The sequence below is a fragment of the Hypomesus transpacificus genome, chromosome 23, assembly GCF_021917145.1.
Source record: "Hypomesus transpacificus isolate Combined female chromosome 23, fHypTra1, whole genome shotgun sequence".
NCBI lineage: Eukaryota > Metazoa > Chordata > Actinopteri > Osmeriformes > Osmeridae > Hypomesus > Hypomesus transpacificus.
Window position 1 is genome coordinate 7108121 of NC_061082.1, and position 24433 is coordinate 7132553.

Below are 24433 nucleotides of genomic sequence, written 5' to 3' on the forward strand. Positions count from 1 at the left end.
GAAAAGTCAAATACGCTTCTACTGGGCACAGCAATGACAGACCGTGGCCCTGTATCCTCTTGCATGTCACTCTGCTCGGGCTCCCTGTCCCACACTCTCGTCTCTACCCCACCCACTCCCCCTCCCCCTCCCGCATGTCAGAGCCAGGGGGATGGAGTCACTGTTGCAGATTACTCTCCATCTGGATGCTGCTCTGACCCCTTTTGAAGTCCCCTTTTAATGAAGACAGTTTGATAAGACAGTCAAGAGCAGTCGAGTCTGTGCCTTGATAACGTTGATGTCTATAATAAACGTGTACATTTTTGTTCTGACTTTCAGTCTAAGCAGGGAAAGTTTTTTTTCTCCAAAAACTCAAGTGCGTAACTAAATTGTCCCGCCAAGGCAAGCATCTTGGAGCACAAATATGAGGATTCTTTCGAGTCGAGTATTTTTTGTAATTTTGGTTCTGTTTATCGGCGATTGCTGTGGCTCTCAGGTCAAATTTGGTCGTTTCGATAAGTGGGTTAAGACGGGCTTTCAGTACCTGAAGTTGAACCTTTGCCGCAGGGTCTCCTCCATGTCCGAGGGAGAGTGCAAGCGGCTGTCTCACCTCCAGCTCAGCGGGGTGGCAGTGTACGTCTCGGAGCCAAACTCTGAGAAAGTTGTTGCTATTCTTCCAGATTCATATTCCACAGGGATGACGCCATCGAAACAAAGCGGCTATGGCATAACTTCAGTTTTGGAGGACAGCAGGCGTAATCAGGATTTTTTCCCTGGATCGACTGCGCATGATGCGGTGCTGGTTATAGATCCAAGTCCGGGAGAGAGTTTTGGGCATCCCGTAGTCCTTTTCTATGTTGACTTAAACACCACCAAGAAAAAGTGTGCGCATATGGAAGGCATTTATTTAGGTAAGTGATTGAAACGGACACACTCAAAATATGTTTTGAACAGTAACCCTTAACCAGACAGTCAAAGGATATTAATTAGGTATGTGATGGCCAGTAAAATATTTTCATTAAAGTGTTTAATAATAGTCTAATTCACACAGAGAAGACTGAAGGCAACTGAAGACAAGTTAGTGTTTTATTATCTTAACAATACAGTCTGAACCTTAGTGGTTCAAGTACTCTGATACCAAGATTGGGCAGTGTATAAAATCGTGTGTGTGTGTGTGTGTATGTGTGTAAGCAAGGGAGATCCTGAAACTGTCTGTGTGTGCCTGATTCTTTATTTCAGTTTTTGTGAAAAAGTGTGAGAGAGCAATACAAATATATGGTTTAACATAGTGTGCGTGAGTGAGTGTGCATGGTGGCTGTGTCCATTGTGTGTGTGTGTGTCCATGGAGTCCGTGAGGTGTGTCTGTGTGTGTTTGTAAGCAGTGTTCTCAGAGCTGCGTGGAGATGCCAGGTCCTGACTCCCTGCTGTGATACCAGACGCATGGTTGAACCAGTAGTCATGCATTCACAATCAGACCAGTCAATAATTTATCCCGAGTGTGTGTATATGTGTGTATATGTGTGTGTCTGTGTGTGTGTATGTGTGTGTATATGTATGTGTGTATATGTGTGTGTGTATGTGTGTGTGTGTATATGTATGTGTGTATATGTGTGTTTGTGTATATGTGTGTGTGTATTTCATGTCCTCACACTGAGGTGCAGTACCCTCAAACTGGCCTATTCAGCCCCCAGCTGCCTCCATCCTGCTGATGCACTTTGACAAACCACTCTACTCTCAACTGACCCTCTTCACTTCCCATCCCCTGTCCTGTCTCGGATCCCTAGTCTTTAAGAGAGAGAGAAAAGGTACACAACATTCAGGCTCACAGCATGATGAGACAACAACTTCACAGCTATGGTTGTGAATAGTCATACAGTCAACACTTTTTATATTGATACATATTGATGAGTGCATTGATAATAAGCTGCTGGATGAGAGTAGAGCGCAGTTTGTAGGTGTGGGGTCCCGACTGTAGTGTAGGAGGGATGAAGGAAGAAGACAAAAATGGAGAAAGAGAAGGCGGCCACATGTAGGCTCGAGGGGAGGAGAGGATTATTTGGAGTTTAGTTCAGTCACGTTAGGGCTTCGTCTGGAAATGTTTTGGAAGTTTGCGTGTGTCCAAGCTTGACCACCTCATCTGAAGTTAAGCGGGAGAAATTGCAGAGAAAGGGAAAAAAACGAATATTTTTACCACATTTGAAACTCACTCAGGTTTCTCTGTATTCAATATAATGGGAGCAGGGAAATGAGCTACCGCAGAGCCGAACATGAAAGCTGCTTCTCTGCATTGCTCCATCCTCTCAAAGCTTCTGAGGGCAAAGGAAATGTTCAGTTGTGGCTTGAAGTGGTTTGATCAGTTGATTGAAAGAGGGATAAAGGCGATGGTACTTCATCTTACAGCAAATTTGTCAGCCACTAGCATTTACATGACAAAATGCTCCACTCGAGGGCACTGACTGAGCCACATCCATGATATCTGTAGTCGAATGGAACGAGAAGCTTCTGCTGCGCGCTGTCGTTCTATTTCTTCCATTAAAACATCATGGGCTATGTTTTATAGATGAAAAGAATGAGACACATTGCAAAAATCATGAAACAGGCACACATCATTTGCGTCTGTCTCTCAGGCATTCATTCTTAGCCTCACGTTATCTAAGTCTCTCTCTCACACACAAACACACACACACACGCACACACACACCGACATACTGCTCATTGTGAGTATTCATCTCAAATGACTGGTAAACCTCTCTCACATCTCTGTCACTTTTGTCTCATGACAGGAAATTAATATCAGTTCCACAGCTTTGTCTAGTTAAAGGGAACACACACTCGGGAACACATAACTTGAGTCTTCTTATGGGTCTCCTCACAAGTGTCCATTATGTTAGGTCTCACTAACAGTAAAATCAAAGTGTTTGGTATGTGTGTGTGTGTTGTAGGTGAGGAGTGCCTCACCCTGGCTCTGAAGAGCCGCTGTCAGAACCAGCTGAAGCGCCGGCAGACCGCCAGCGACAGGCTGATGGGGAACGTACGGACCCACCGCACCAGCCTACCTCAGCCAGGCCGGGTGGAGCGCAGCGCGGGGCTCTGTGAGGTCCACTTCCTGCCTCTGGTGGTGGGGGTGAGAGACGCCAACCGCACCCAGAGGCTGCGCTGCGTAGGTGAGTAAATGGACAACATTCTGGGTACTCAAGGATATAATAGTACACTACTACTCAGTGTTGAGTACTTTCGAATTGAAATACTATTTTACTTGCTCTGCATGGCACTTATTGTGTCAGGATGTTTGTGAAGCACGACAGCAAATGTCTGTCAACACTCCATCGCCACAAGTAGCGATGTAAGCATGCTGTGGTGTTGACAGCCCCCTACAAAGTAGTGGCTCGTTGACTGTTTCATCTTCTACCATGGCGGCTGGCCATGTGCAGAGCAGTTACAATACAGTTCAAAGATTTCCTCATTGATGCCAAGTGAGATTTGTAAGTCCCAGTCATGTTTCCCTTTTCCCCCTTCCCCAGACCACCCAGACTTTGCCCACTGTCCCCAGCCTCTGCTGCTCACCAGCCCCAACCTGCCAGTGTCCAGCTGTGAGCTCAATAAGAACACCCGTCGCTGCCACCAGCAGCCCCTGGCAACTCACCTTTCCTGCCGCCTGTATCAGACTTGCGACCACGCGGTGCTGCTATCAGGTACACCTGCCACCTGCCTTCAAGTGATTCAAAACCCTGATTCTTTCCTATGCTTGGACCACTCTTTTAATGTCTCTGTGTGTGTGTGTGTGCGCAGGTGGCTGGCAGGAGCAGATCACATACCAGCGCCATGCCCAAAACCTGCAGTTGTTCTACAGGATGCTGAGGGCCAACGGCTTCCACAAGGACCACATCAAGACCTTCTTCGCTGGGAACGGACAGCTAGCAGGTGAGGCAGCACATGGTCCGGACGAACTAGCCGTCCACCTCGAGCATTTACCCTGCCCCATACACCTACAGTATATCAAACCTGGTATCATGCCGCTAACACCGACCCGTCCACGTGCCGTGTGCGCAGTGGAGGAGGCTGAGGGGGCGTATCCCGCCACGGAGAAGGGGGTGATGAGGAACCACATCTCCTACATCTGTCGTAAGCAGCACTGCGCTGACACCCTGGTCCTCTACCTCAACAGCCCCACCCGCAACGACGGCACCATGCTGCTCTGGGACGGCAACTACAATGGCATCGTGAGTAGAACACACACACACATACGCACACCATTCTATTTACACACAGACAACCATTGGTGTGTGTGGTAGTAGGAAGTTGAGGTGGAGGAAGCTGAGGAATGCAGGGACTCTCATCTTATCTGGGTGCTAATGGGTCCAGTGTGTCCCATATAAACCAGCCCCCTTCTCCACTTCAAAGGGGCTGGCGCCCAATCCCTGGAGGAACAAGCAGGCGTTCCCACCACATGACTGGAGTAAATACCTCAGCCCCGAACCCCTCATAGCTGCCCATCCCTTCTATTGATGGCGAGAGGAATGCTTCCTCCTTTGGTGTCAATCTCCCAGACCCTCCAGCGTGCTGATCTGGCTCCTAATAGGGTGTATGAGGGGTGGATGTGTGTGTGTGTGTGAGGGGTGGATGTGTGTGTGTGTGTGAGGGGTGGATGTGTGTGTGTTTGTGTGTGTGAGGGGTGGATGTGTGTGTGTGTGTGTGTGAGGGGTGGATGTGTGTGTGTGTGTGAGAAAGAAATCCGCCACCCCTGTCGTTGTGTACATCTGACATTCCGGATAAGCCCACAGCAAACTCCAACTCCAACCCCAGCATCCCCCCTGCATCACTGCTCAGGAGCCCCGAACATTTCAGCATTGTTTACAGTCGAGGGGGCCGAGGAGGGGGGCTTAGTGACAAAGGCATGGAGAAAGGACAGCCAGAGCCTCCTTAAGCCTGCAATTTCACTTGCACACAAACACACATCCTCCTCACCCTCTCAGGATCTGTAGAGACCTCCCACCCGCCTCCCCATACTCTTTCATCTCTCTGCTAATGCTCCCAGCCTGGAACACACCCTTGTTTAATAACAACGCCGCTCCCTTCTCTCAACAGCACTCATCTTTCCCCTTCTGTTCGGTCTACGTCCCACAATCCCACATTTCTCTCGCGCGGCCTGTACTTCTCTCCCTTCCGACCTCTCATGGGGTACAGGTCAAAGTAATCCAGGCCATATGCTGGGAGAGCTGCAGAGACAGAGTGGCTGGACTGAACAGTAATCCCCTCTGCCCTCTGTGACAATAGAGAGACTCAGACTCCCCTGAGACTGGGACTAGAACCTGATCCCCAGACACACAGAGAGGCAGCCAGGCCGGGCACTCGGCAAACAGACAAGCAGATTGGCAAGTGGGCTGGTAGACAGGCTAGTCGTCAGACAGGTAAGACAGGCACAAAAGGCCAAGAAGGCAGAGGGGAGCTGGCTGAGACAGGCATACAGGGACAAAGGAGTCCTCCCCAGAGACAAAGACCACACATGATCGCTGTGGACCACCGGACAGAAATCCCCAGAAGGAGAGGGGGGATGCTCTCCATATTGATTTATTCGGGCTCCTCCAGCCTGTTAAGACGGCACCACAGCACGCCCTCCACACTGACAACACTCTCTCCCTTCCACATCACGCCAGTCAAGTTTTGCAGCGTGTGTATAACAGCAGCACAGATAGGACAAGAACACAGTGGATGAGGGTGCATAATCGACATCTTTGTCCGCATAACGTAACTACACCACATACACACTGCATCTCTCTTCTCACAGTGAAGTTTCTTTGGTGTGAATGGGACTTAGTATTGACTCCTGGCTGTGTACACGCCCTTCCCCCCCCCCTTCCCACCCCCAGGCAGACCTGAAGGAGCGTTACTCTGTGGGGGAGCTGCTGGCTGACCTGGCAGGCTGCAAGGCCAGCAGGGTGCTGCTCTTCGTGGAGCAGAGCTACAGTGGAGTCCTCAGTAAGAGGCTGCGGGGGTCCCTGAAGCATCTCAATGTGGTCCTTCTCAACAGCCTGCCCAGGGAAGACATGGCCAAGTACTGGGCCTCCCTTCACCCGGCTCAGTGCGTCATAGACCACCTCAACAAGGTGCGTGAAACTAGGAGTCTGAGGACGGCCTTATACGCTGGCTAAGAGATACATTGCCACTCTTCAGGCTATATAAGGCTGCATAGGAATGTATCATGTAGACCAGTACCCCATAAACCACTTCAGTATGTTAAGATTCCAATTATTTATCGGACCATGCAACACTGTACATGGACATAATAAAAATAAACTGTCAGTATTCTTAAATGTGTTTCTCCTCCTGTCATCTCTCTCAGGGGATTGGAATGCCTCTCATTCCGGATTCGACAGCCAGCCTACTAAACGTGACCTTAGCAGGGGCTCCATGCAATGCCACCCCCCCCCTGACAGAGGCTGAGATGAGGAGAGAGTACATGGGCTGTCAGAACCTGCCCACCGCCCTCTGGTACCAGAACCGCCGGGGGAGACCCCTGGATAGGAAGAACTAAGATCTTAAACACACACGCACACACTCACGCAGACAGAAACACCCACACATGACACACACTAACACGAAAACAACGAACTGCATACCACACGTGCTCTGGCACAGAACAAACAACTGTAGATGCCTCTGTTGACTTTTTGTGAGTTGGTTAAAAAAGTTGGTTTACTGTATATCCCAGTCTGTCTCTTCATTCTACCAACCCCAACAAGATACGAGTAAAGTGTTCAATTCCTTGCATTGCCCCAGTCATAAACCCAACACTCATACAGTAGATGTACACAGCCCCAAAGTGTTTTTAGATAGGAGAGGGTGGGTGTGTTGACGTAAGACCAAAACGTGTGAGTGTGTGTTAGATGTCCTCACTGTGACCTCCTGCGTTGCCACTGGAACGTCGGTGACTGTGACAGTCGTCCTGAGGGGGGTGTCCGTTAGCGCTCCGGTAGGAACGCGGGGTTCATCTGGGGGACACGGGCGCTCGGCGGACCGCCGCTCTGCTGGGGTCAGTACTCACGCTGACAACGCCACTCCGCCCCACACCTCACGGCCACTTGAACATTTCAGGACAAATCTCTAGTCTCCTCCTTGAACGGCCGTCGGCTTAGCCAGCTAACGCAGCGCGGCCCTAGGCCTATGGTTTAATGATGAGGCACTGAGTACTGTCCTCTCAGCTACACTGGTGTCTCTGACACGCTCTCAGACAGGCCTCCTCACCACAGCCCTGGCACCGGAGCAGTCAGTCAGACCAGAGGCCAGAGGTTCCACTCCAGTGCTGACAGATACACCTTCAGCACACACACACACACACACACACACACACACACACACACACACACACACACACACACACACACACACACACACACACACACACACACGTGTTCCATCACTTAAGAAGCTCTGGCCTTCCTTATTGCCGATGTGAGATGCATTCCAACGCCCTCCCCCCACCCCCTCCCCCCCCACCCCACCCCCCTCCCCCCACCCCCTCCCCTTCATGGTTCTTTTCGTTACCCCTTCACAATAATGCAACATTATACTTTGTGTTGAGAATAAACAAAAACAAGAAAAAAGGTTTTGTATAGGCCAGAACAATTACATGTTCTACTCTGTAAATATGTTTGTCTTGTACTGCTCAATGAATGATTAGGTTTGATGGCAATAGGATTGAAATAATCCTGCTTTCTGTGTATTTTAAATCATAACTTGTGTAAGCAGATGTACATATTGGGAAATAAATTAACTTTTGTACATACAGTAGGTATGTTTGTATTTATTGCCACGTACTTTAATGATGGTTGACCATGTAAGTGTTTCAGAACTGGACGATATTGTGATAAATTAAACAGTGACACAGTGATGATTTGGGATCTGTGCCTTTTTACACATGGAGATGTGCCTTAAAACACAGTTTGAAGATATGTACAAGAAGCTTGAGGGCATGGCTGGGGTCATCTCTGGTCAGTTTGTGTGTCTGTCTCTGAGTTCTGTTGCTTCAGCCACATGGCTGCATACAACCCTCCGTGGGCCAGCAGCTCCTCATGTCTACACAGAGAGAGGGAGGGAAGGACAGATGGGGGGGGAAGAGATGTTCTTAACATTGGTAGCTCCTTTAAACACAAAGACAAATCCCAGGCAGTAGAAGACTTCTCAATGCCACCTCTTAGTTATGTTCAAACATAGCCGAGGTGGAAGTTATCTCAGCTATGAGTGGACATTGAGACACCATTAAAGTGGGGTTTGTATCAGGCCAGGAGCCGGTCTGAGACAAGCTGTCCCAAAGATGGAACATCACACCAGGAACGCCTCTCCTCTCTGTTGACCCTGGGACACTCTGCCCCAAACACTCTAAACTTCCCTAACTTCAAGGCTTTCAAGTATGAATTAGTAAAAAGAGCTGCGCAACACCTGTTGGGGCAGACAAGCCCAGGACAAGGTGGTTCAGTTCAATTGATGCCTTCCTTCTGAAAGCACTACCCCCTCACCAAATTCCACTTCCACCCACCTCCCCCTCATCTAGAATCCTCTTTTCCTCTGTGTGTGTGTGTGTGTATCCTGAGCTGGGGTCCCTTCAGGTTAAAATGTCTGTGTGTGTGTTTACATCACAGTGTCAGTCAGAGTTGAATGGTCCTGGGTATGGGGTTCCATCCCTGTGCCTGCAGCGGCCTGGAGGTGTGTGTCTTCATCCAGATATGATGTGTGTGTTCCCTGTGACCAGGCAGACCCCTAGCCAGTCCCATCTCTGGCCCAGTCGTCTCTCTAACTGCCCTGAGGTGGCCGCTCCCTCACTAATAGCCTTGGCCCATTTACCTCATCCACAGGAAACGACACTCAAACACTGGGCCGCGCCGCCTTTGATATAGGAGCTGCCAAGTCAGACACCCCTCTCTCTCTCTCTCTCTCTCTCTCTCTCTCACACACACACACACGCACACACGCACACACACACACTGAGGTCACTACTGATCTGGAGATAACAGAACTGCAGCACTCAGACACCCGCTCTCCCTCCAGCCAGCGCCTGGATCCCATGCCGACCAGGGTGTCTCTGTGAGGGATCCCCGGGCATGGCTGAGCTGCCGGGCTTACTGCCTCAGTCTGGTCCGACTCACCTCCCTCTCTCTGCAATACGGCCCTCATCCACTACCAGGATCTGGTCACAGCCGACAATGGTAGACAATCTGAAATAGGACACAAACATGGATGGCAGAATTATGGAAGGGTATTTAGGTGCTATCGCACATGGATGCCCTTCAAGTGGTGTCAGAATGCACAAACACATGCGTGGACGCACACAGATACCCAAAGAAACATGCAGCCATGCGCACACACGCACACACCACACAGTCCCCTTCATCTTGAAACAAGGCAGGGTGACTGTATTGATTGCCCTGTCTCAGATCAAAGTTGTCCCACAGTATCAGCATCAGAGCAGGATCAAAGTGGAGCGCTCTGATCCCTGTCTGTTTACAACGCTCAGACGCAAAGGAACGACGGGAGGAAGACACACAGGGAAGAAAGGAGGAAAGAAGTGAAACAAAGATATAATTAAACCAGAAAAGGGGGGGCTTGAAGCGAGAAGGAGGGTTAAGGTTAAAAGAAAGAGAGACAGCAAGGAGAGGTGAAATAAGTAGGGGGTGGGAGACGGATGGTGATGAGAATGAGGAGAGGAAAAAAGACAGAAGGGATAGAGAAGAGAGAGAGAGTGCAGAAGGGGGAACTTGAAGAGTTGGCTGTGTGGATGTCAAGTGTGTTGAGTTGTCTCGTAAAAGCTGTAATACATAATCATTCCTGTGTAATGACTAGCAGACACACACACAAACACACACACGCACACACACATGTTCCTTGTTAGGAACACCTTTTATGTGAACTGGAGTGAATTACCATTAAATATTAATGCTCTCTCTTACAAGTTCTGTATGTTGATTAAAACATACACTGGAAAGTAAAACCTCTATGGTCTGACTTCCTACAACCCCAGCACAATTCAATATTTGCATGTCTGTTTTCCGTACTTCATAGAAACCTCTGTCGTAAGTGTATTCATGTTAGCTCCAGGGGAGATGAGCTTCAATAAATACAGACACGTGCCTTTTCAAAGCTAACTCCACTTTGGGACACAGTCACTTTGAAGACATTGGTTTGAGGACGCCGTAATCAATTTAATCAGTGGCCCAGACCTTCCACAGATGGCTCTATTGAAAACTGTCAATAGATGGATATCTGCTAGATCAGTCAGGGCTTTGGAGCTTCTAAAGAGAGCTAGACTGACACCTTCTATGGCGTAATGCCCTTGAGACAGACACGCAAGCCCAGATCTTTCTGTCGGACAAGAGATATCAGCATGGATGCATCTCCCTCTACTGTTGTCACTCCAGGTGGCGTCTCTGAAGGTATGACCTCACTGTAACCCCTCGTCCCTCACCAGACAGAGCCACACAGACACAGTGGTAACCCTCTCATCCCTCCTCCCATGCTGGCCGGCCGCCCGGCAGGATCACCTGTGAGCCACCACGATGGTGGTCCGGTTGGAGCACACGGTGGCCAGAGAAGCCTGGATGTTGCGCTCCGTCTGGGTGTCCAGGGCGGAGGTGGCCTGCGGCGAGGGGCAGGGGAACGTGGAGGTGAAGACGAATGAAAGACGTGGAACTCCTGAGACAACACTGTAAATGAACCCACAACCGGAGAAGCCCCCTGTCCGGTCTCTCACCTCGTCCAGAAGGATGATCCGGGGGTCTTTGAGGATGGTGCGGGCGATCGCCACTCTCTGTTTCTCCCCCCCGCTCAGCTTCAGACCTCTCTCCCCCACCTGAGTTTCGTAGCCTGGGGGGGGCAAGGTTAACAGTCGTCATCATCATAATCATCCTCATCCTCCTCCTCATCTTCATCTTCATCCTCCTCCTCCTCCTCCTCCTCCTCCTCATCATCATCATCTTCCTCCTCATCACGGTGGTGTCTCACCCTCAGGCAGAGTCAGGATCTTGTCGTGGATGTCAGCGGCGAGGGCCGCGTCCTCCACTTCCTGTTTGCTTGCGGTGACGCGTCCGTAGCGTATGTTGTTGCCGATGGTGTCATTGAAGAGAACCGTGTCCTGAGGAACCACGCCGATGTAGGAGCGAAGAGACGACTGGCTCACCTGGACCGGGGGGGGGGGGGTCAGGCAGGGGGGAGGGGAGCAGGCAGGGGGGAGGGGAGCAGGCAGGGGGGAGGGGAGTAGACAGGGGGGAGGGTCAAATCCTTTATGACAGATATGCCATATGGCCCTACTGAGTCTGTACATCTGTGTCTTGAGTGAACGCAGCTTTTCCATTCACTTTGCTGCTGTGTTCCTAGTGTTCTCTCACAGCAAAAAATCAACACGTCAGACCCCCCCCCCCCCCACCCCCTTCTCTCTCTCTTCCCATCTCTGTACTTTGAAAAGTTCTGGAGAGCCAGGTGCACAGGGGGTAAAGGAAGAGCCCTCTTCTCTGAAGATCTGAAATAACCAATTATTGGGGCTGCATGGTGATCTCCCCATGTTGAACTGTTTTGGGGAGGGGATAGTAGAGAGGGCTGCTCAGGTAACCCCCTTGCTGAGATCCAAAGGTTGGCAAACGCTACGGGGTAGCGCCAACTGACTTCAAGGGCTGGGAAAAGGGCTGGGAGAAGGGCAGATGCACTCTGTCTATGCTGGCTTGTATGACTGACATCATCGTCAGTCAGTCAGAGAGACTGAGGTCCTAAATGGATATCGTACTGAATGATCAAATGCAACATAATCTAGAACAGAATATGGACATATAGGACATGTGTTGTACAGTGCTGAGGGTCTCACTCTGACACACACACATAGACACGCAGTCACACAGATATTTATTCCTATTATTGTCTCATATTTGTATATCTGAATTTAGATGCCTGGGTTGTTGAGATAGGCCATTAAACATGTGGTCTGAGTTGTTGTCTCTCATCTCCTTCTCAGTCTTCATCCACCATTACTCTGTGGTGAAAGGACACATTTCTCCAGTTCCATACCTCTAGCTCCAAGCTTCTCACAGTCACACATACTTCCATGATTACATTTATAGCCAAATTAACAAACATTTCCTTCAGACAACAAGAATCCTATTCCTAAAAATGTCTTCTGGACCCCGACAAAAAACAGACTCATCAGTGTTGATTGGTCTAACTCTAATCCAACCATTCATCCCTGTTCTGGCCTCCATCACTTGATTGCTGTCCAGACTCTCCCAGTCTGATCCGGCTAGCTGAGGTTAGCGTGTCCCTCTCTAACCAGGATGGAGGTCAGGGATGGGTTTTAGCATGCTGCTCAACCTGGCCAGGGTCACACAGGAAAAACATTGTTCTTATCAGCTGTATTGATTGAGCAGCTGTATTTATTTGGAAAACCCAATAAAGCTACCACTGCCCCACAGTCAATATGTCATTAGCCATAGATGTCTGCCGATGATTACAGCTACAACCAACAAGGTCGAGTTGTGGTGGATGATGACGGATCCGAGAATCTCCAAGAGGTGAGTCAGGGACAGCGTGCCTGAGAGAGGATCTGAAATCCTCCACAGGTCTGATGTTTCAAGTTTCATCTATACACCAGTCTTTTACACTGAGAAAACACAGGGGGAACAGATTCCCCTGGAGGGTCTGAGGAAAGTGTTTCCCCCCCTGTATATTACAGTCTGGCTATTTATGAATCAAAACAGTGATGCTGGTGATGTATGTTAGTATGATCATTATGTATAACAAGTTTCATCTATACACTAGTCTTTTACACTGAGAACACAGGGGGAACAGATTTCCCTGGAGGCCGGAGGAAAGTGGTTTCCCCCCTGTATATTACAGTCTAGCTATTTATAAATCAATACAGTGATGCTGGTGATATATGTTACTGTGATCCCCTAAAACAGAGAAGAGTAAAGCAGAGAAGAGTACAATAGAGTACAGTAGATTTGAGTAAAGTCCTCATCAAGTCCTCATCAATGATGCAAACCAATTTTTTTAAAGAAATGGCAAATATGTTTTCCAAACTTATTGTAGATTTTATTTAAGGTTTTCTTCAATTCCACACCTTTTTACAGTCCCCCTGCTTGGTGCATCCACAGGTTGAGCGACTAGGGAGAACCTCACTGCTGCCATATGATACAGGCCTAAAGCTGAAGTCACGGCTTCTCTTCACCGGGCCATCTGGTGAGCCTAGCTCACTCTGCTGCTACGCCACACTCAGGAAACAACATCACTCTGGATGACAATGATCACATCTTGTGCTTTTGGAAGGGATGTCGTTGCTGTTGTCCTTTAGTGTCTGGCAATCCCAATTCTAGAATGTGAAGTGCAAGTGGATGACTACACTCTCTTTCAACTTCCTCCAAGATGGAATGAGAAATAAACAAATAAACATGACTTATAAAAGAGGTTCTGACTGGAGAGATTATAAAGTTGATGTTCTGTGAGTGTAACAGTCACAATGAATTCTAGGTTCAGTTGGAGCTGGAATCCATCAAAACTTCACACTGAAACCACCACAATACTGCTCTCATTTCCTGGAAGCCTTTCTTGGCGGGTTATCTTTCAGTTTCCCTTAACTACATTTTTATTGTGTTTTCGTATTTATCCCGTTCTGGTCTGGACGAAGCAGACAGAGAAACCGCAGATCAAATGCGTCTGCTGGTAGAGACGAGAAAAGAGGGAGAAAAGGAGAAGGAGAGAGAGAAATGAAGGACGGGGGGAATCAAAGGGTGTGCAAGAGATTGATGGAACATGACATTGATTTGGAAACGTTGCCTTGTTACATTAGCAGACGCGGCCCACTCATAGTGCGTTTGTCACAGAAGGTCGGAGTCTGATGAATGAAAGGAAACGTATGAAATTCTGATACGGACAACATGAAACTCCATCCACAGCAAATTCTATCCATGCCTGGGTTCCTCTGTTAGTTTCCCTGCGTGGCAGTGTGACTGGCGCACTGGGGCTGCAACCGTTTACTCACAAGGCACCCACCGGCTCCTGTGAGCCGCTAACTATCCATGTGTGCCTAACCTGGACCAAATGTAAGAATAACGTCTTGTTTACACGAAACCTTCACAGCCTGCTCTGCTTAACACTTCACAGGGCTGTTATATGAACTCCACACTCCACAACCACCACTAGTCAGTCCAAAGACCTAACTAGAGCCAAACCTCAGGCTCCATGAAACACGTTCCATATAGAGGTTGAGGTCATCACTGACAGTATGGTGGGTCTACCGATATCTACGGTGTTGGCCTGCAGAACCAAAGGCAAGTCATGGATTCGGAGAGAACCCACCACATGCTCAGGTCCTAGTTCTGCTCACCCACTATGTTACACATGCTAGCAATATAAGACAACATCGTCACAAAGGGATCGAAAAACATAGGAGATGACGAAGATTAAGACTCAGCATTCAAACAACACAAATAAGTGAGTCAGCCTAATAATAACCCCATATCAGTGTCTACAGTCTGACTAACATACAGCTGTGGACTGGTAGTAACATTCCCCATCATCTTTTCCATTCACAATTCCCCTCTAATTAAACACACTTTCTCCTAAACTGTGGTTGTCAAACCCATGGTAACACAACCAGAGTTTACCCACAGCTTTTTTTGTGGTCTGGTTTATGTTTGTTTTCAGGCTAATACTACTTCCTGCAGCCCACACTAGCCTAAGGTTTGCAAGACGCTAGACATGCAGTGCCATGAACTGTTAACAATGGCTAGCATGACAAAATGTCCTCATTGATGTCATGGAATGTGTTGGTGTAGCCCAACCTAGCCTAGCTTAGCTTAGCCTGGCATATCCTAGCCTAGCTTAGCTTAGCATATCCTAGCCTAGCAGTGCATTGAGAGCACTGCCACATGTGCCGCTGAGGAGAACATGTGGTCCGTCAGCTGTTAGTGAGCCTGGCTGCCTGCGCCCTTTTCCTCAGGCTCCTCGGCGCTCGCCGCTCACTAGATCAATGAGCCTCAGCAGGCCGCCTCCTTCGGCACACTGGCAAAACAACTTTGATACTCCACCATCAAAAGGCCCCTTGTAATGCCTTTGAAAAAAAATCTTTATGACCCACGGAGTTTCTCTGACATGAAATGTTAAATACTTCACGCTCCTTTTATCTAAGGGCCTTGTTACAAGGCATCAGTCCCTCAGTTATTTTACCCCCCCACCCCTCTTCCTCTTTGGAGGGTTAGGAAGGAAGGATGATCTCAGAGAACGAGTGGACCAAACCATCAGCTTATTCATTAAGGCTTTGCCTCAATAGACTCATACTAATTACTTCTTCTAAGTTCCAATCAATCACATACATTCATGTAGCTAACTATACCAACTTCACTATGCTCAGACTAGTTGGTTCTGCCTGGTCAGACACCTGAGCTGTAGACTGGGGCTTACTGGGGGTGAGGACGTGATCTCCGCAGTAGGAGTACACTGGGAAGAGGCCTTGCCCAGAGCCATGTTCACAGAACACTGTGGTCTTGCCACTCCTCACTCATCCTGTATTGTTTTCACCTCTGTGTTCCTGCCTGGACAGCTGGGGCCGCAGTGTCCTGTTACACATCAGCTTCCTCTCTCCAAACACAGACTCGCAGGCGTCAACAGTGTAGCATGCCAGGCTGAATCACTGACCGGTAGAAGAATGAGCCCAGCCCCAGGTGACAGGACAGGCATCAAAGAGACGCGGCCAGCCGCAACCATCCCGGTCCATTACAGCCCAGGAAGGAGGGGCTTCCATGGGAAATGAGCTGCTGACAGAGGAGCTGACAGATGTGTTGCTACAGTCCCAGTCCACCCCTCCTCTTCTTTCCCTCTTCTCGTTCCCTCTCCCCAGTCCTACCCTCTCCCCTCTTTTCCTCTTTAATCTTCATCTTCTCCCCCGTCTACTCCTCTTTTCTCCCTTCTCTTCTCCTCCTCTCCCCTCTTTCCCTCTCCTCTCATCCTCTCCTCCCTCTCTACTCATCTCCTCCCTCTCCTCTCATCTTTAGACCTTCCACGTGCAAATTGCCCCCTTTCATCCCTGGACTGGCCCTGCTGTTCTCTGTCTTCCAGTAAAGACACTCTAAGATAAGATGAATGCCAGCCTCATTCCTTTGTTGTCTAAAAACAGAAGGATAAAGTCCGGCTCTCCAGAGACAACTGAGAGAGGGACAGCAGGATAAGAAGACACTGCTGGGATATTCGACCCCTAGCCTTTAGGTTTGGGGTAATGAGTGGAATGTAAGTGGTAGCACTAACCTCTTGACCGCAAATGGGGGGTGTCTTTGATCAGAGTTGACCGGGTGGTCAACCAGGAAAGACCATATTTCACTTCTTACTTCCTTCCTTCTTTTCTAGTATGGCCAGACACAACTATTATTAACACTGCATCACTGATCCTAGATCATTTTCTCAATGCATGTAAGTATCACCCCAGGAACCTTCCCCCCGTAACTTTCCCCAGGTACTCAGTACTTTTCCAGGGCAGGAACAAGGGTCTAAATTGAGTTCCGAGGAGCAAAGAGTAGAAAACAATAATTCCCTGTTCCGGGTTGCTTACGGTGGACACAATTAGACAGAGTATTGATTGTTATTTAATATGGTGGGAACCCTTCACCCGCGGCGTCAGCCCTGTGACAGACGTTCAGTCTTTCTGGGATTGGGACTGTAGCTCTGATGGTGTCCAACTGTCAGGGGTTTTATGGGGGAGCTGAATCCAGCGTTCTGCCCCTGGAACATGTGGACAGGCTATGAATAGAGCAATACTCTCATTCCTCTCTCTATTTCTCACCCCCCCCTTCTTTCCTTCTCTCTCTATATATATTCACATGCACACATGCAACCGTCATCCTCGCCTTTGAAAAACCTGTCAACACTACCCAACACCAAATAATCCTTTACTTCCCCTCTTTCTGACACGCACTCAGCACACAAACACACACACGCGCAAACAAAAAAAACACAGCTTCACATAAGGGCAATTATCACCGACTCCAGGGTAAACGCTATTTAGGTCTCGCAGACACACAAGTCGAGTTCAGGGATGGAGACAGGGAGATGGAGACAGAGAGATGGATCCGTTTACAAACTAAGCCATAAATCTTGAGCTAGAAAGCCAACACCCCTGGCATCCATCTGCCTGTGAGAACGGAGCCCTTTCTCTAACATGTCCATGTGAGTGCGTATGCCCGTGCGAGGTAGTGTGTGTGTGTGTCCGTGTGAAACAACGTGCGTGTGAGTCTTGTGAGATGGTGTGTAGGTGTTTGTGTGAGATAGTGTGTGTGTGTGTGTTCGTGTAATTAAAAGCGCTTTCCTGTGGTGTAATTAGAACTCATGGTGTTCAGGTCTTTAATCCCTCACTGACAGGTGTGTCTCTGTAAACAACCGTCCCCACTCGTTTGTCAACATGTTTACAATTTCCCCTCAAGCACTAAGTACAGCTTATTACACACTCCGCAACCGCACCATCGGGGCCCAAAACCCTCCACCCACCTGGCCCTGAAACCTGGTCCAACGGCAACAGTTTCACCACATCCCTGAACGTGCCACAGAGGAGAGATGCTGTTGCTGCAGCACTACCGGGCCGCAGCAACAAGGGAAGACTTTCCTTAAGATCAATAGCAGCTCTATGGGTATTCAGTCAAAAAGAAGTCAAATCAATCAACGAAACGCATTCCTGCCTACCACCTAGGTCTCTACTGAAAAGAGGTTTCAGCTTGGCCAGCTCGACCTGCATGAGTGAAGGCTAACAGGAAATAGAGGGATTAGCATACGACATCTAGCATGGGGGTACAGAGACGAGCGCCACTGCACCAAACATACTCTTTAAGACCCAGGGTAGAGAGACTGGCGCTTTCCTGGTCCTGAGCTCACCACAGCTCCGCAGAGACCACGCTCGTGCAAATGGGTTCAGAGTCGGACCAACACGTCAGAATAAAAGCGGGTGGCTGGCTGCCCAAGTTATAGATTCATTATTCACAAGGCTTTCAGGATGTTTTATTCACATGGGGCAGCTTGACTTGGTGATGAGAGAGACACTGAGGCAGATTGCTCCAGTTCATCTCTGTGTGTGTGTGTAGACACATGGGTTTGTGCATGAGTGTGTGTGTGTGTATGTGCGTGTATGTGTGCAATCACAGCTTTGGCCTGTCTGTAATTACATCCATATACTGTGCATATAAATACATATTTATAGTTGGCTTTACTAGTATATCCAAGAGAGAAAGAGAGAGAGAGAGAGAGAGAGAGAGAGAGAGAGAGCGAGAGAGAGAGAGAGGGGAGAGAGAGAGAGAGAGAGAGAGAGAGAGAGAGAGGGAGAGGTTGAAACGGTACACAGTTTAGAGTCACTCTCTCATGGTTACTATCTTTATCTTTACAGAGTGAAGTACATCTGTTATTCAGTCTGCTGTCCGGGCCACCTCTGGGTGAGCCTGTGCATGTGTGTGTCTGTCTAGCCTCAGTGAGCTCACTCACCTTAGAGATGTCCTGACCATCGATGTGGATACTTCCTGCCTGAAGGTCGTAGAAGCGAAAGAGCAGACGAAGGATAGTGCTTTTACCCGACCCTGACTGGCCAACCTGCACGCACACACACACACACATAAACACACACGCACACACACACATAGACACACACACATAAACATACACACACACACACACATAAACACACACACATAAACACACACGCACGCACACACATAAACACGCACACACATGCACGCACAAGAGTGAGAGAAAAACAGTCTATTTAACAAATGTTGTTTACAAGCTTCAGTGAAGGACTTTTTTGACGGTGACCTCCTGGGGTTTTCAGCTTGTATTGTACATACCAGAGCCAGAGTCTGACCAGGCAGAACAGTGAAGGAGACGTCATGGAGAATCAGACTCCTGCTGACACACACATACAAGACCACTTCAGAGAACAGGCTAGTTCTACACGGAGGACACAGCAGAGCAAGTCCAGGACCAGACTTTTGGTTAACGCGTCTAAATGGCAGCAGCTGTGACATCATTGACGCTAGCCCACCCTTCAGAGTAGCCGAAACACACTCTGTCGAATTCCACCTGGCCGGAGGTCAGCACCAACTCTGCAGCGTCTTCATCGTCCTTCACCTGGACACCACACACACACACACACACACACACACACACACACACACACACACACACACACACAAAGTGAGAGTGTGTGTCTTTGCACGAAGATAGACATGTACCTGGGAACCTGTGACTGAGAAGAGAGTGAAGCGGGGGTCTCTCAGGGGTTACACAGAGAGCAGCCCAACAGGCATATTAACAACCACCTTACAGCCACCACATTTCCCTCGACTAAATGACCACCTCCCCTCCCCACCCTCCCACGTAGGGTCCCAGAGCCTGCTAAAGAACGGTTACAGCTTCCCAAGACAAATCAAAAAAAAAAAATCTCAACATCAAATAATGGCTTTGTTTATATTCATTTGGCTATTACCATATCAAGGGGATCTGGAGAGGCTTTGAATGCTGAGCCCTCCGCTAGGAGCAGGGTGACCGAGGCAGGGAGAGCTTTCCCACAGAGAGGCCAGGCCTTCCACAAGCACCAGACACACACACACACACACAAGCACTCACAATAACACACGTGCACATGTACACTCTCTCACACACACAGTGACCCAAGACAGCTACAGTAACACACCTCTGACTGTTGACTAACTGACCCCAGCTTTAATACTCATGAAGTTGCTTTTCAGCAGCTGAAAAAGAACCCTGAGTGGAACCTGACATTCTCAAGGACCTCCTCTCACCTCCTTCTCCTCTGTTAGGAGCTTGAACATGTTCTCCATGTCAATAAAGGAACTCTGGATCAGTCTAGGGAAGGAAGCAGACAGTTACATACAGTCCCGACTGTAAAACATTAGCATTACAGAGAGTTTGCTGGGATAGCATGCTGCATGTTTCACCTGTAATAAGTCCCAAACCAGTTGAGGGGAGTGTACAGCTGAATGATGTAGGTTCCAAAGAGGACGTAGTCTCCCACCTGATAATTAGCCAATTTTGAACAGTAATAATGCAATCTTTAGCATACTATCGCCAGGGTTTCGAGATAGATAGGAGAGAAGATGGATTAAGGAGGACATGTGGATGGTAGTCTGAAGGTGAGAGGACAGGTGGAGGGGTCTTGTTGTACCTGAAAGGTCTTCTGGGATACCAGGTGGGCACAGAGCAGGGAGCCTGCCAGAAGACCACAGCCAATGATCAGGTTCTGGGTCTGGTTAAGCAGGGCAAGGGAAGCATTGGTCTTCCATTCACTCTCCTACACACACACATTCACGCAGACCAACATACACATCAAACACACACACACACACACACACACACATGAAGAACAAACAGCAGTCAAAAGGAACTAGATCACTGGAATTATTTTCATTTGTCTTCCTTTACTGTACCTGGTACTTGAGAATAGCCTCCTCAAAGCAACACACTTCATAGTTCTCTGCATTGTAATATTTCACCTGGAATAAAGGGTTGCACATTCTCAGTTACAAACTGCACATTATTTTCCAAACCCTTGTATTCCAAAAAATATTGGCTCTTTATTGAGGTAGTGCTTCGGTGCTTGAAAGGTTTTCGTACTGTCTCAAAGTTGAGCAGAGAGTCGACAGCCTTGGACTTGGCGGCGTTATCCTGGGTGTTCATGGCGCGCCTGTACTTGGTCCTCCACTCCGTGATCAAGATGGTGCAGGCTGTGAAAGAACAACCGCAACACGTCTGATGAGTAGTGAAGAGTGCCAGAGATCACTCAGGGTTTAGGGTAGGTTAAGGGGAGTTTAGGGGGTGCTTACGGGTTGGTTGGGTTTGGTAGGGGGTTGTGTTTGAGCGATCAGTTTACTCACTGAGGTAGAGCACCATGCAGATGAGGACGATCAGACCAAACCACACACTGAAGTAAGAAACAAAGTAGATGATGGCAATGATGATGTCAGCAATGGTGGGCAGGATACTGAAAAGGATATAGCTAGAGAAGGGAAGAGGAGAGAAGAAAACAGAAGATAGGAGAGGAGGGAAGAGGAAACAGAGAAGGAGAGGAAGAAGGAACAGAAAATACTTTAGTTCCCATACTGTAGGCACTGAACACAAAACACTGAACTAAACACATAAATCCCAGCGGTATGGCGTGCCAGCTGGTCGTCGTGGCGGCCGGCGGCGTCTCACCTGAGCAAGTTGTTGATGGAGGACGTGCCGCGGTCCACGCTCCTTAGGACGTCTCCGGTGTGGCGCTCCAGGTGCCAGCGCAGCGACAGGCCATGCAGGTGGGCAAACAGGCGCACCTGGACCACCCTGCTGGTGTACTGCTGCACCCGCACCCACAGGAAGGAGCGCAGGTTGCTGACGAACCCTGACGCGCCTGGGCGGAGCAGAGGAGGACAGGAGGAGAGAGAGAGAGGGATGGGAAAAGGAGAGGGTGTGTAGGCAGATGCGTATGTGTGGGTCGGGGCGAGAGGTTGAGATTGAGGATGAGAAAATTGAAGTGTTGAAAAAGGACTGGTGATTGAATATGAGTGTAATCGTTTCAATCTGATGTCAGTGTGATGTCAGAGTGTCAGAGTGGGTGTGTCTACCTGCCCCTCCGCCCTGCAGGAACTTCAGCAGAGTGTAAACACACACCGTTGTGGCCAATGAGCTCCAGCTGCTCCCTGAAGTCAACTCATTTACTGAGGAAACACACACACACACCAATATCAGTAGAAGTGAAGACAAGTTAAATAAGTCAGACAAGAGAATTTTATATGAGAATAATAAAGTGATGAGAATCTTTATGATTCATCCATTAGACCTATATTGTCTGATATGGAATTGCCTGTGGTGACCTTTTAACTAACTTCAAGCTTCAAAAAAAAAGTGTTCTTGCTGCTAAACTAGCTAAGTACCATACCAGCTTCAAATCTCTGAGGTTGACTTCCAAAGACAAAGTCACATAAGAGCTCTCTAAATCCTGCCAAAGGCAACCTGGCAGAAAACTATCCTTACGACACACACACACATGCACATGCACTCATTCACATTCATTACCATTTTGAATGGATGCTGAGAATCAGACGGGAAGAAATGGTGAAAGAAAGAGAGAAACAATGAGTGTAAATGCCCTGAGAGAAAAGACACCCTTTCTGCCTTTTGGTGGCTGGTAGGGGGGGGCAGCTGGGCGGGAGAGGGGATGTGACGGGGAGGAGGGGAGTGGGGGATATGGGGGTGCTGATTTTCAGCCCTGGCACGGGGGCGATGGGGGCCGCAGACAAAACCTCCCTTGTACCACCGTGTTAACTCCACTAAAAGCCCCTAATGCCCCCTAATCGTGACTGGCAGGGTGAGTGACCTCTCCAACCGCCCCTCTCCCACCCCTCCACCTCGCCCCTCGCCACACAAAAGAACACTTTTCTCCCCACTCCACTTTCATGTGGCTCCAAATGCCCAACTGTTATTGTGTCGTTCCTGAGCGTCGACTAGCCAATCGGCAGACACGTCCCTTGAGCGCTACGACTCGGCCTCTCCCCTCTGCTTCCAGAGCTTCCACAGTAACCGCTGGTTACTGCTAGTGGCAGGAGGGGGAGGGGGTGGGAGACCGGAGAGAGGGAAAGTAAGGAAGAGATACAGACACTCAGAGAGAGACAGAGTGGATGGTTTTGCACTGGTGCCTTTGAGGGAGACAAAATAGTTTGTTGGCTGTGGGGAACCGAGGTGGGAGTTGACTGAAGTGGTGTGAAGGCTGGTTTCACGTCCAGCTGGCCCCTTGCTGCTGAGGGGCTGAAGTTAGGTGTATATTGATATTTCCATTTCATTAATTTAGCAGACACGTTTATAAGGGACATTTATATGGTGCATATATCAGTACAGAAAGTTGTCAGAAAATACTTTGTTTCGGTGGTTAAGAAAGGCTAAGAAACGGGCTGTATTTCCCAGGTACAGTACTAAATAACAAGGTACAGTACAATAACAGCCTCTCAGGAATGAGGTATAGTGAAACAATAAAGGTATCCCAACCAGTGCAACACAGCATCATATCTTAAGTGCAACATCAAACAAGTGTGTGGGTGTGTGTAAAATAATATAATCAGAAGGTGATCATTTGAAACCTTGAGTCCTTTCATCAAATATTTTGTTAAAACCTATCCTCATTACATGTTGGATTACACTGCCCCCTGTTGTAAAAAGTATGCCAGGCATTCATTTACATTGGTATATCCATTACTTACTTTCAACAGCACCATGATTTTTTTTAAATATATATATTTAAACCATATATATACATATATATGTAAACATATATACAATTGAATTTGCAGTACTGAAATAATACAAGTCAAATACATAACGAGAGCTTCTGGTGTCATACAACTGTACTGGCAGAAGAGGCCTGTTCAAGAGGGCAAACAGACAGACGAACGGTCTTCTAAGTCTCACCTATGTTCTTGGAGTAGATGGGTACAAACACATTGATGAGTCTCTCAGTGGCTAGCAGGGCCAGGCAGAGCATCACCAACCCCTGCAGCAAGGCACTTCCCCGGGGCCAGAGGTAGGGCACCAGAAAGCGAATCTTCTGCCTGAAGCCATGCCACGTAGATGGGCTCTTCTCCTGGATACCCCTGCCCTCTCGGACCTCGGGCTGATCATCTCGGCTGGGCTGTGGAGAGGTTTCAGAGGAATGGAGATCTGACCACTGAATTATTCGGGATCTAACCTATAGCCTACAATCTCTCATTCCCTACATTACCTCGCTCTCTCTTTTTCTCATTCACTGATTATGTAAGACATGCCTTTTTTATTTTGAAAAATAAATAAAAGTTATGTAGCCTAGGCTTACATTCACATGACTACGTAAATGCAACACTATAGCCGACCTCTCAAAAATGAAATAACGGTACATACGTTAACCTCAATAGATAGAGTGATTCCATCTCCTTTGGCAAGTTTGCTAGCCATTAGATCATTCTCCTGCCTAGTAGTTTTCTTCTGGTTTGTTTGTTCTTCATCCCTACAAGTTAAACTAGCAAAACTAGCTAATGGACAACGGACCATGTCGACTTTTCTAGGCGGTTTTAGTCTTTAAAGAAACTGCATGTCAGCGTTTTGATGCGCGCAAAGGGGGATGCAAGCCACGGGACATGGAAAAACTTGAGTGAGATTCTATTGTTCTATTACTAATCTACATGTACAAAGTTAAACATTATTTCACATGGTATAGCTAATAGTATGATCACAATATAGTGAACACTTCACATGTGCGGTCATGTGAAATACCATGTGAGACACAGTCAGATCCTGTTTAGAAGCATTCTTCGCGGCATTATTGATGTTAACGACTTGTGGGTCCTGAAATGCAAACAGCTTGTGGTTTCGGACATTCTAAACGACTTGTGTTTTTAGTAGCTACATTTATAAAATACATTTTTTGAAA

The 24433-nt window shown here is 48.3% G+C and overlaps 2 protein-coding genes across 2 annotated transcripts; one reads left to right on the forward strand and one right to left on the reverse strand.

The window, feature by feature from the left end:
* The first annotated feature begins 199 nt into the window (after window positions 1-199).
* si:ch211-67e16.11 lies at window positions 200-7450 on the forward strand. The gene is made up of 7 exons (XM_047046845.1): window positions 200-890; window positions 2922-3143; window positions 3501-3671; window positions 3769-3900; window positions 4030-4199; window positions 5847-6083; window positions 6320-7450. The coding sequence occupies exons 1-7, from the start codon at window positions 404-406 to the stop codon at window positions 6509-6511; spliced, it is 1611 nt and encodes a 536-aa protein (XP_046902801.1). The 5' UTR covers window positions 200-403; the 3' UTR covers window positions 6512-7450.
* Window positions 7451-7735: 285 nt separating this feature from the next.
* Window positions 7736-24051, reverse strand: abcb6b (ATP-binding cassette, sub-family B (MDR/TAP), member 6b). The gene is made up of 18 exons (XM_047047267.1): window positions 23905-24051; window positions 23440-23659; window positions 21603-21695; window positions 21196-21388; window positions 20877-20998; window positions 20617-20726; window positions 20430-20495; window positions 20168-20293; window positions 19941-20017; window positions 19785-19848; window positions 19025-19110; window positions 18828-18885; window positions 18469-18573; window positions 10972-11146; window positions 10721-10833; window positions 10512-10606; window positions 9120-9188; window positions 7736-8052 (listed from the first exon to the last, which is right to left on the reverse strand). The coding sequence occupies exons 1-18, from the start codon at window positions 23956-23958 to the stop codon at window positions 7959-7961; spliced, it is 1920 nt and encodes a 639-aa protein (XP_046903223.1). The 5' UTR covers window positions 23959-24051; the 3' UTR covers window positions 7736-7958.
* Window positions 24052-24433: the final 382 nt, after the last annotated feature.